Source organism: Pagrus major, chromosome 6 (assembly GCF_040436345.1).
Source record: "Pagrus major chromosome 6, Pma_NU_1.0".
In the NCBI taxonomy this organism is placed as follows: Eukaryota; Metazoa; Chordata; class Actinopteri; order Spariformes; family Sparidae; genus Pagrus; species Pagrus major.
Genome location: NC_133220.1, coordinates 15,307,769 through 15,320,660, shown reverse-complemented (window position 1 = coordinate 15,320,660; position 12,892 = coordinate 15,307,769). Strand labels below are relative to the sequence as shown.

The 12,892-nt window shown below is 39.4% G+C and overlaps 1 protein-coding gene across 1 annotated transcript in view; it reads right to left on the bottom strand.

Moving 5' to 3' along the window:
* Positions 1 to 12,892, bottom strand: part of atg7 (ATG7 autophagy related 7 homolog (S. cerevisiae)) — a 69,458-nt gene that overhangs the window by 39,781 nt on the left and 16,785 nt on the right. Inside the window, exons 13-16 of the mRNA XM_073467759.1 lie at positions 11,122 to 11,316; positions 9,457 to 9,702; positions 8,173 to 8,288; positions 5,934 to 6,009 (exon numbers count right to left, since the gene is read on the bottom strand). Of these exons, the coding sequence (XP_073323860.1) occupies positions 5,934 to 6,009; positions 8,173 to 8,288; positions 9,457 to 9,702; positions 11,122 to 11,316 (633 nt within the window). The remainder of the gene's footprint in view (positions 1 to 5,933; positions 6,010 to 8,172; positions 8,289 to 9,456; positions 9,703 to 11,121; positions 11,317 to 12,892) is intronic.

The window sequence follows — 12,892 nt, the reverse complement described above, 5'->3', positions numbered from 1 at the left end:
AAAAAGAGGCCGGGGGTAATGTAATAGTGGTTCTAAATATCATGTTACTACTAAAAATATAGAACTAATGAGTTGATTTAATGTTAAACAAGTGCTTTCTGGGCAGAGAATATTCAATTAGTGGGAAGAGGAAGCAAACATAAACATAACAGTTGTGAAGTAGTAAACATTGAATCTGGGGCTTGAAAAGGAGGCAGTGTCCATTTCTGTTTTCTTCATTTTTAAAATCGTGCTGAGAGCGCCCTCTGGTGCCAGAGAGGCTGCAAGCTTTTTCAGCACATCTCTCATTGCTGAAAGCCGACACTCCTATTTATGGTTATTGTAATTACATCTAAATACCTTTACCCACATATACACACACACTCCCACCAACAACACTTCAGCGGCCCACATCCTGCTGTTTTTTTATTAAAAGCACAACCCATTATGTTTCCTGGTGACGTGCGAGGGCCAGAGCATGAAAGGACTTCTTCTTCGCTATAATTATCTGGTGGTGAAACTGACAAATATATTGAACATTTGTGACCAGTACCTGCGTAACGCACAACAAGTGGACAAGGGTGGAAACCCCACATTGGAATCAAATGTGCACTAGCCCAGGCTGTGTGGTAACCTCAGGCTACCAGGGTTGGATGTACATCTCACACTGTGTGACTGATAAACAAGTATAATGTGGTGCAGTACCGCATGACAGCCTTCCCCCGAGGCTCATTATATTAATTTCTTCTCGTCTTTTATATCTTCCCATCTGTATGATGATCATTTCAGTGAAAATTTTGTGTTTAAGTAAACACAAAGAGAGCAATAAAGGGTATAGAAGGACTGAAAGAAATGGCTGCAGAAATAGATATAACATGAATGTGAGCGAATGTGTCCAGTGGATGAATTAACAAATGAAGAGGTGAGAGGATGAGTCAGACCAAAGAGTGAGCGTGGGCAAAGTGAGATGGACTTGAGCTCAACATCAAACTGCACAACTTTTATATTGAGGAAAGGATTCTAGGTATTTATGCATCGTGAATAAGTAGGTTCTCTTTTTACACGGTATGATAACACATGGAAATAAGTAATAGTAGTTGAAGCACTGCATCTAAGACATCTAAGAAAAGAGAAAGGTTAGACTTGTAATTTGCTTTGTGGTCAGTAAGTCATATCCAAAAAATACCAATGCACACTGCTTTGTAAAAATATAAAGAATCCTTTAATAAATGGGCTTAGAGCCTTGGTAATTTTTGGTTATGACCTACTGACCACAAAGCAAAGTACAAGTCTAACCTTTCTAACATTTCATGATACGTCCTTGTATCAAAAAAGGCACCTTTGTCTATTTCATGTCTGTCTGTCCTGGGAAAGTCCACCTCTGTGGCTCTTCCTCAGGTTTCTTCCATTTCTCTCAGGGTTTTTTGGAGGAAATTTCCTTATCCAAACCAAAGTATCTACAGTTAGCGGGCATCATACACAGTACAGATTGTAAAGCCCTCTGAAGTACATTTTTGCTTTGTGATATTGGGCTATACATTGTAAGTATAATTGATTTGACTTGTGTTAGGGACATGTTTAATTAGCTCTTAATTTTAACCAACAAACTATTTCTATTGCCCCTTAATATAGATTACTGTAGTTGGCTTAGACACACAAATTTACCCATAAACAAGCACAAAGCATTTCTGTGGATTTTAGAGCTGGTCAGGGAAAACACTGATGTGTGAGTTTTATTTATGGAGCTAAGTGTCAAGACTATACAAAAGATTTTAAGAAAAGCTGATGGTGGTAAAAATTATACATTTATAAAAGAAAAGCGTTACAACGCTCAAAAATGTTGAGTCAAGTGTCACTTGTGAATAAATAACTTATCCTGTAGTTTCTGCAAAACACCACACGTTGTCACTGTGGCACCACAGACAAGATCGCTTGCAGCTCTGCACCAATCAACTGTATTTGCACCCTCATGCATATTATTTAGCCAGCATTTTTCTCTTCCTGTGGTTCCCTCACCTTCACCCACTCTCTCTACACGAACACACACATACACACACACAAACCACAACCCATTTGCATGCCATTTTTCTCCGTATTCATTTAGTTGAAATGCCATGAGCAGCAGAAGTGTCAAGCAAATGACAAAAATTCAGATTCTCAGGGTGATGAATACTGATGATGATGCAAATGGAGGTGCTGAGACACTTGAGTGTGACAGCGGTCAGTAAGTAAAAGGGCACAGCTTGGAGAGCTGCAGCTCGTCTAGTCTTCGACTATTTGCTGACCCCCACAGTCCAGAGTACATCATTATCATTTTAATTATGCTTATTATGGTTTGAAAAGGTTTTGTATACGACAAAGCAAATATTCATTTAAATATAGGCTCTTTTCAAAGTTGTTCCATTTACCATTGTTTTCAATATGGCTTCCCTTCAGGTCTTGGTCAACTAACAACATTGTTGTCTGTGTCTGTGCTTTAAATTAAACAATAGGAAATGGGAGCCACATTCGTACTTGCCAACCTTGAGACCTTGAAAATAGGGAGGATTTCAAAACTTAAGTGGAGTTTCAGATAGAGAGTATGTCCTTCCCCTCCCCATTTCTCTGTCCCTCTCTCACTCACTGAGGTGGACGAGGCAAAACAGCACAGTAGACTACACGCTGTACCATGCCAGAAACAGGTTGTAAAAAATAAAAGATTAAAAAGGTTTGAAAATTTCCCATAAATCCTCACACATTCTTGAAAATAGGGAGGATTTCAAAACTTAAGTGGAGTTTCAGATACTTTGTTTCCTGCATTCTGATGACTTTTAAAGACTGAAAATAACCACATAGTAAGTACACTGCAACAGCAATTTTAAGTTAAATACTTGGCGTGAACTTGAGTGAGTCTCTGGCATCAACTAAAATACATCCGTTTTCATTCACTCATTCATTCATTTTTTCTCCTGCTCCTTAGAGAGTGTGTGCATGCCACTGCCCCATGTTTTTTCAGCCTCTCAATGGTGAGTTAAAAATCACCAAAAATCAGATTTTCCAAATTCATGCCCATTTGCTTGAAAAGCTACTGAAACAGACAGGAATTATTCTTTCGAGGACGTCTTAAATTTGCCAGAGTATGTCCTTCCCCTCCCCATTTCTCTGTCCCTCTCTTACTCACTGAGGAGGACAAGGCAAAACAGAACAGTAGACTACATGCTGTACCGTGCCAGAAACAGGTTGTAAAAAACAAAAGCTGAAAAAGGTTTGAAAATTTCCCATAAATCGGGAAAAAACAGGAGAACTGTGACCCCAGGAGGGAGAGGGTAATGAAAAATGGGATTCTCCCAGGAAAATTGGGAAGGTTAGTGAGTATGACCACATCACTGACCTCACTCATTCTGCAATTTTTGACGGATTATTTTTTTCAAGCAAATCAACTAACAAATTAGTGAAAGAAGTCCGCTGACTCTCAGAAATGTGTAATCTTTACTTACTGGAAAGGACGTTTAAAAACCAAAACAAACAGTAGCAGCTCCATAGAACTGTGTGTGGCCCACATTATTCTAAAAAACTACTCATAAATAGAGTTAAAGACAAAAATTATGGGAAGGGAGGATGATAAAAAAAAAAAAATGGCTGCACAAAGGCCCATGTCCAGATAAGCAGAGGTTACGCACACAAATGAACTTCCCTTTCTTCTCTACAGCTGTTTGGGAAGCATGAGCCAACTCACTGATAATGACTATATATAATGTTTATATATTAAGCTCTGAGTTTCCTCATTAGAGAGCTGCGTGACCCACTGCTTCCAGCTTATTATTGTCTTAACTTGACCTCCACCTATGAGACTGAATTAACTTGTTCTCCACATCAACAGCACTTCAGATTTAGGCTTTAATGGTGAGCCACAGGGCTTTATCCTCGGCCCATTCATACTTTCCAGCATTCTAATTAGGATAAGATTCAGTCCAATGGATAATACACAATGACGTGCATATCTGCAGACTAAGCTTGCATATCATAGAATGTCTTCCTCTCACAGTTAATGTGATTCATATTTTTGGTCAGACAATGCAAAAACCTCTTTTTTTAATTGAAATGGTTCTATGTGACATTGAGTTCCTCCATTAAGAAGTCATTTTTGTGTCTGATATTTCATTTAAACACATTGACTGACCATTAAAATTACCAAAATAAAAACCCATGTGCATCGTAAATTAATTAAAAACAACTGTTATACTGTAAAATTGAAATTGAAAATTTTCAAATGAGGTAGACAACATATTTGAAAAGTACAGCTTCAAATGTACCATAGAACTGATTTGCCAACAAACAAACCACCATTTTAAGTAAGGTAGTATTTAAGTAATGTTCTTACTGTGGTGGTCCACCACTCCTGAATCAGTGTAGAGAAAACAGTGGGCAGATAAAGAATGGGTTGTGTTTGAGTTATATTATGAAAGTTTTTATTACTTAGTTATTATGTACACTGAATAAACAAAGACACAGGTGTATCTGTCTGTTTATTAAGTGTGTATAATAACTACGTAATACAAACTTTTATAATATAACTCAATTATGTACATTGAATAAACAGAAAGACACAGGTGTATTTGTCTGTTCAGTATACATGATAACTAAGTAATACAAACTTTCATAATATAACTCAAACACAACCCATTCTTTATCTGCCCACTGTTTCCTCTCCATTGATTCAGGAGTGGTGGACCACCACAGTAAGAACATTATGTCCACAGCTTGATAAAATGGAAAATTTCATGTTATGATCAAAACATTTGTCATTATCTGATCATTCATCATGATCACATAACTAAGTATAAACAAAATTAGTGCTGCACAACTAGAACCAGACTAAGACCAACAGCGATGGAAGAACACCAAAAATGACCCCATGCCACCACTGCTACAAAACAATTGCAGAATGTGTGCCGAATGCTGAGAACCTCATCAGAGCAATCATCTCTCTTCTAGACTTGACTATGGCTGTTCACTGACCTTATCAAAGTTGTAGTCTTGGTGAAATGCAGCGCGTTCAAATAGCTGATGCATGACATGTCACCAAGGCCAGAGTGTAACACATAAACAACACTACAGACTCCTTCAGTGAGATCTGGCTGAATACTTCATGAGCTTGTAATATGTACCTTGTCACCACTTGTTACCCCATACAAGTACATGTATATGTCATTGAGGGTCCGTACAGTCTCAGGATGTACACTCCGTCTCAATTATTAAAAAAGCAACAAGCCACAGCATTTTCCACACCGTGCCTCTGGAGCACATCAGAGATGCTAATGTTGTAGCTTGTTAAAAAAAAATCAGCTTTTAAATTTGTTTTTTGAAAGGCATGAAATCATGAGATACTGACATAATTTTATAGCTATATATACAAATTTATACCTGTGGTAACATGTATTTTACTTCTTATGATGACTTTCTCATTATTTGTTAAAGTTACTGCAATTTACTGTATTTTTTGTAAAATTTGTAAATGAAACAGTAAGACACACGCACAAACACTAACAACATGCTAACAACAACAGTTACTTAGCAGTTACTTAACTTACAGTTATTAATGCGATGATAAAGCATCAAACATGCATTTTAGATGAATAAGATGTTTAAAAAAGACAATTACATTTCAAGTAAGCTAATGCGTGCTGCCGGTGTTGTCTACCAGGAAGTTATTGCAAACAGACATTGTGACTGGCTCTAGAGATTCAAAAGTTTTATCCTGAGGAAATTGTTTTTATTTCTATAGCAACCCCATCAGTAGAAATATAGGAGAAAGGTAAGAAAGAGGCCGTGTCAGAATTTCAGGCTTACAATTACACTTAGATATAGAGTGACAGCTAAGACAGGCAAATATTGGAGGGGGCAGGTAAGTGTAGGTGAATATGTGAATAGTAACTGAGTCTGTGAGTGTTTTACTGTGCGTCAGTATGTCTGACCTGATGTGGTACAAGACCCAGAGAAGTGGGAGGTTCGTTCATTCTGTCATCACTGCTGCTGGCCACTGCATAGCCTCTGAGGATGGAGGAAGAAAAGGAGAAGAACATTATATACTTCACTTGACACTTTCTTCCCCATTTGCCATTTCTAGATGATAAAATCACAACTTATGCAACATTTTCCTGCCATGCAAAGATCGCCTTTTTGAAAACCAAACCATCCCAAATACTATCCATCTTATGTCAGAATTAAGCAGAAAATAAACCTAATGCATGCTGATTTGTTTTACTATATATAACTATGATGTCTCAAAAGGTTTACATTTTCCATCTGCGAGCTGCTGCTTACCAGTAAATCTAGCCAGGTTTAAAAGATCTGACTCCCTCTGAATAACAATATTGAGAACATAAAGTATCAAACTGAGCTCAAAGTGGTTCTGCATGGTAAGAAATGTCAGTCAAACTGCTGCAAAATCAATCCCTTTGTTAGCGTTGACCATGGCTGCTCATATAAATGCTGGTATAAGGGCTTTAAAGGTGATGGAAAGATGGAGGGAATAAACAGCTATGAAATGAAAAACAAGGACACAGAGAGGCAGATACAAGAGAGGAGATCTTGTTGTAAGGAAGGACACGCAGTTACACAACTGAAGAGGTACAGAGAGTCCATGAAAACTCTCCTTCTCTTCTTTCCTATTTAAGCTTTTCATCCAGGATAGGCAGTGCAGTTCTGTAACAGCTTATAACATCTAAAAAAAAACACTCTAAGAGAAAATGGCTGTCTTATCAGGCCCAGAAAGCGGCCACTTAGTCATGACTTTCACCAGAACAGGCACACACAATATCATCTACACAAAGACCAGTGCAAATAAACACACACTTAATAGAGATGAAAACATCCCCATCAGTGTTGAAAAAAGAAAAAAAAAAACACTTTTAAGACTCTGAAAATATGGAGCTGGAGCAGATTGCCAAGTGAACTTGAGAGCGGACTGAATCGCAGTGTTGGAGCTTTTAAAGCAGAGACGGATTATAAACTGCAACAAAGCTTCCACAGTGAACACAAGCTTCTGGGCTCAAGTAAATTCGGGGAGCTGTGCAACAACCAAATTAAGCATACTGTACTACCTGCAGTGCAGTAAGACCTCAGCTGCAGTGCTGCTCCACCAAAGAGCAAAAATAAACATGTAAAGCCGAACCTCAAAGTCAAAATCTGTAATAGTGCCAGCATGAAGCTCTGATGAGAGGACTACATGGTGATACTGGTGATCCGGGCTGCTCACTAAGCAAGGTGAGTGTCTGACCTTGCAAAACCCTCATGCTGGTTTTACATTGCATTCACTGTATCTTTTCTGCTGGTCTCTCTCTCATGTTTGGTTGTTTATTACAGCACAGGAAAAAGCTTTGCTTGTGAATAGGCTGCAGGCAGCAAAACAAATTACTGCTGAAATTTTTTTTTGGGGGGAAATCAGATGAGATGGCTCTGGTTGTTCCGACTAACCAATCAGTGGTCTGCAGTGTTTTGACCTGACCTTTGAGTATTGGATCAGTCTGCTTGGTAGATCAACAGATGGCTACCGAAGAAACACGATGGCATAGAGCGGTTCTTTTGGTACCATCCACAACTTTTGATAATGGAACTGAAAAAATAACTACCAGACTGCTTGGTGGAAACAGGGCTTTAAAGTGTTTGCAGGGGTCACAAGTAGACTCTAGTAGCTGTCAGGGAGCATCCAGGCAGACAGGTCAGAGGCAGGAGCATCTGCCGCTGTCAGCAACAGAACATCAGGGCAAAAGGTCGTTCTTAACAACAACAACAGGATAAACTGGGCTGAGGCTCACCTTGAAGGATCATTACTGTTTTCATGTTTTCCTGACTGCACAGAATTGAATGAGTACATTTTGTGTATAATATTAAATTGAACAATTGAACTGTCAGCAAAGTTATTTAATCGGAGAACCTTCTTTGAAGTGCTCCATTTGCATGCAAGCAAAAAGGGCATGATAAATTATGTTTTTGTATCCTTACACTTACAGTGCTGTGAGACACAAGACAGCATTTCTTTAAACGGTCTGCGGTTTCCCGTTGTAACCTTCCATATCAAGCACATACAGTAATTCTGTGCTCAAGACTCCATACTTTGAATGTGTTGCCATAACACTAACAGTACCACTTATATTTCTAGTAATAATAAAAATTGGCTTATATAACTTTTTTAAGCCCGCTGTGTCCACTCACCCTTCACTGTGCTGCAGAATGGACACCATCATCTCAACAGCCAGGGCTCCTGCAATCATGGCCAGGCCGGGTCTGCTGACTGTACACTGCTGATCCAGAGTCCGATCCCTGGTTGACTGTATATACACACACACACACACACACACACACATACAAACACACACAAAAACATAAACAACTGGCCTATTAGTTCAGTCCACGAAACCTAAAGAGTTTTTTCTGCAATAAGGAAAGAAGTGGAGAAGAGAAGTTTAGAAAGGCAGAAAATATTAATATTTTCTTTTTCCCAGCTTCCAGCAAGTTCACCCAAAAAATTAAATACAGTCATTATCTACTCACCCTGCATGCAGATGGAAAGTCAAGTGAAGTTTCATTGTTCACAAATCATATCCGGAGATTAACAGCAAAACAGGGTTTCAGCAACTTTGAATCTCAGGGCTCCGGATACTCGGATTACACCAGACGAGCTGTTTGTAGCCATTTTATGGTTGGATTTTTTGTGGTTGGTTTTTACCTTTTAAAGCAAGTCCCCATCTCCTTCAGTTGTTTAGGAGAATGCTGCAATGCTGTTTTGCTACGAAGCTCCAGAAATGTTTTGTGGACTTCGAAACTTCACCCGACTTTCCATCGGCATGAGGGTGGATTTTCATTTTTTGGGTGAACTGTTCCTTTAGGTTGATTGTCTGAACCAAAGTGGCTTAGGTTTATCTAGTTAGCTAAATTGCTCTAACATTTAGTGAGAGAGTTTCAGACTTTAATTCAAATGTTGATATTACTATTATCTGTGACAGCGGGCTGGCACCATATGCCACTTTTGTAGGAGAAGCCAGAGCTGAATGGCACAGCTTCTAACAACTGCCTGTGGCCTTCAAAAGCTGATAAATTTCTTACATAAATTACTCATATCAAAATGTCATGAGGGAGAAAAGACCAAAAGGAGAAAGAGAGAGTGTCAGGGCTTCAAAAAAATGGGCAAAGGCAGAATATGGTTGGCGAGAGTAATGTGTTTCTCACAACTGGAGAGGTTGTCAAGTCTCAGTGTCTCCCCTTCTTTTTATATCATTACTAAACACAGGAATTCAAAATGCTACAGTTTTTGCAGCATATCACAGCGCTCAGGAGGACAATTCAAAATAATTGCATCAGCAGACCTGCATCAGTACTTTGACATCATCACCTTCTAAAGTTATTAAAGTGACTTTTTGCATTTGTTTTTTTCCCCAGTGCATTATGGGAGTTGATTAGTTGATTGTATGCTTGTTGTCTGTGTGTGTTTCCTCTCACATCTCCTGGTGCCACAACATCATTGCAGAAGTAGCAGCCCAGCTTGTGCCCTGGGATGTTGGAGAACAGAGAAGATCCTGGGACGGAGGGCGCAGAGCCGGCCGGCGTGGAAGACGAAGAGGAGGCAGAAGAGCAGGAAGGAGAGGAGTCTGGTCCCGCACAAACACTCTGACTGACGGGGGGTTTCTTCAGGCCATGCCGCATCACCACAAATGTGTCAAAGCCGAGAGCGGCATTCACCACAAGCTGGAGTGTGAAAGACAAAAGTTCATAAATCATGGTGATAAAAGGTTTTTACAAAGCCCAGCACATTCCAACCAAATCAAATTAACTAAATGGCTTGTTTAAACCCAACGTGTTGAATCATTTCAGAGAGTAATGACATGAAGCATTAATAGGCACTTTACAATGTTGAAAGCATCTAGACTTTCGTAGAAGCAATGGAAATAAATTGTGAAGCCAATTTGCGGTGAAGCCTGAAACGGCCCCACAGCACAAATGGACAAATAAGCGCTCAGCTGAGCAGACCATGAAGAAAACCTAATCAGCAGCCCAAGAAACACTTAACTGCTGCTAATATAGCAACATAAGAGTTTCATCAGCGATAGCACTGGAGGCCTCACAAGTTCCTGACACAGTGTTCAATTATCGATCGTCGCCTGGCAACAAATGTAATTCCAACTGGTAAACAGAAAATTTGACAGAAACAGAAAATGTTTTTAAGCAATTTCAATTTCCTGGAAGAGATGTCAAACAGTCCCAATTTCATGTTCCAGCTTTCAGAACGATGATTTAAAGACATAAATGTCTCCTGTCAGAGTGATGCACTGTGACTCCACGTCCACTTAGAGCAAAGTGATGTGTTTAAAGCCTCAGTCTTGATTCCTTCAATCAACCTGCCATCAAAATCCTCTGAATAATGTGCAGAAAACATTTTCTTCTGTCTATATTTGTGACCAACTATTACAGATCAAACAAGGACAAGTTTTGTTTAGAACTACAAATAATTTTTATTGGCCTTGGTCATATGAAATGCAATATGACCAAAACATACAAATGTGTGGTTAAAATAAAATAAATCAAATTCAGATTATGATCTTTTTCCAACAACAGCTGCATCAACCACTTTCTTTTTTACCACAAGGGGTCATAACAACTGCCTTATAAAGCTCTTTTGTTTAAACCATACAACATTAACAATCATTTGCACTATGTGTACAACACCTGGTGAGTGTAAATTCAATAGTGAATTTAAGTACTCATTTTTTTAGCTTTTTTTGGTCTCTTCCAACTTCTAAGAAAACATCTTCAGGTGCTACATGTTTGACTTCAGGTAGGTTTGTGCTGGACAGTAGGTTTATCAGAGTGATTAACAGCTGTTTCCCTCAGCTTAAAAAAACCTTTAATGAGAGAGGCCGTCACTTTGGGCGACCAGTCTGTCCCCATTTTTACAAGAGAGGTGACACTGAGCAAATGTGCAAACTAAAACAATGCACTAAAAGAGGCTCAAATCTCCACACAGACATGCAGAGTTTTCATTGGATTGATGTTTACATAGGAAATGAAAATGCAGTTGTAATGATCCCGCCCCATCAGTGACCCCCAAACATGCTGCTCAGTGACGGTGTGGCTGTTCGTTGTACAATCTGCACTGTTCCTTCCTACCTTCCTCTTGCTGGCAGCTATCACTGTAGGCAGCCAGCGGCTCTCCCGCGTGTCCATTAGTAAGAAGACGACATCATGTTCTGAAATGAGCTTCTCCAGCTGCTCGACATCCCTCTGGGCCTGGGAGAGAGTGGCCTGAGAGAAATTCACTGGGTGACCGGGCATGGGGATGCTCATATTGTAACCCTCCGCATTCTGCAGGAAGAGACAGAGACAAGAGGCACTGCTGACAAACTGAGCCCAGATGTGCAGTCAAATGTCCAGATCATATTAAATTTTATTCTCTATGCTAAATTAGGTTTTTTTTTTTTTTTTTGGTTTTAATTTTGCAATTGCTTAATTTCCTCCAGGATGTCACTTAGCAGCTTAATTGCATTGTGGGTAATGTAGGCACCAGGTTTTGAAAAGCAGTCCACTAAAAAATCTAAATAGAACCAGAGATATCACCTTTTTTTATTCCACACATTATTCCTCCTTTTCAAAACCTGATGCCTACATTACCCACAATGCTGCTTAGCCACTGAGTGACATCACTAGTGGCAGTTAATCAGATTACATACTCCAGCTTCCTCTGGAGCCACAAAAGGTTTTATACTACTTTTTTCACATATGCAGTAGTCCTCCCCTAGACCTCTAAACATACTTTAGTGTGTAAAAATGGTGGAGTTACACTTTAAGCACTGCATTGCTGTGATTGATATGTCTCGAGAAAGGTACTTCGACCTTTTGCTAAGAATTTAATGCAGTGTGTGCATGAACTGACTCTTGTCTTGGACATACTAGTCTAGACAAATAAATGAGGGCACAACAGACGCCATCACCAAACAGCTCTTTTGTGTGATGTACAATCACGTTATCGACACAGCTCACCTGAGGCCAGTGTGGATTTGGACCGCCTGTATATGTCGAAAGCAGATTATGAAAAAGGAAACCTTGAATCACCACTTCCAATTCCACAGTTTTGTCCAATGCCAAACTTGTATTACTGTGAAAATCTCCAGGGATTGCAGATTTGTCAGAGAGACAAATGGAAATGTCAAGAGCAATTTCATAATCAAGAGAAGGACATAAAGGGCAAGGCTGAGGTGTCAGATCTTAACAAAACGAAATGCCACTTTTACAGAATAAGTACATCTCCTTCCTTTGCTCTCCTCATCTCAAGGGCATCTTGAATTTACATTTCACTTTGACGTAAGTGTTGCTAAGCAAGCAGGGGCTGGTTTCGGGCTGCATAGAAGATAATTATATTTCAACTTCCACTGTAAACAAGTTAATCTTGCAGCTAGGAAAGACTAAAGAAAATCATTCTGATTGTGGAAAAATCCTCTCCTGAAAAGATAAACAGCATTTCATGACAATCCAAGAATGCCACTGTTGATATCTTCAACCAGCTCTGACCTGACTGTTGACACAATGTCAAGAGCAAAAAAAAAAAAAGTTGTTGCTAACACTACAAACTATCCTGTAAATGTCAGCTGACAGTATTTGTCCACAGACAAAATATGGAATCTGCTCATGACCTTTTCAACATTGTGACCTTATATGAACCACTTCCTCTCGGTTCAATTGATGCATTTCTGCTCACTCTCTTCATTCTTCTTTCTATCTTTCACACCGACACCTGATGCCCCTGTGTTTGTTTGAAAACAAGCATGAAAGAGAGAGAAGCGGGCGCACACCCACACTGATAAAAATAGCAGGGCAGCTATGGATGCAGCTAGTACACGAGGTAGACAAACAAGTGTCTAGACAGCCACCACACATCATGACA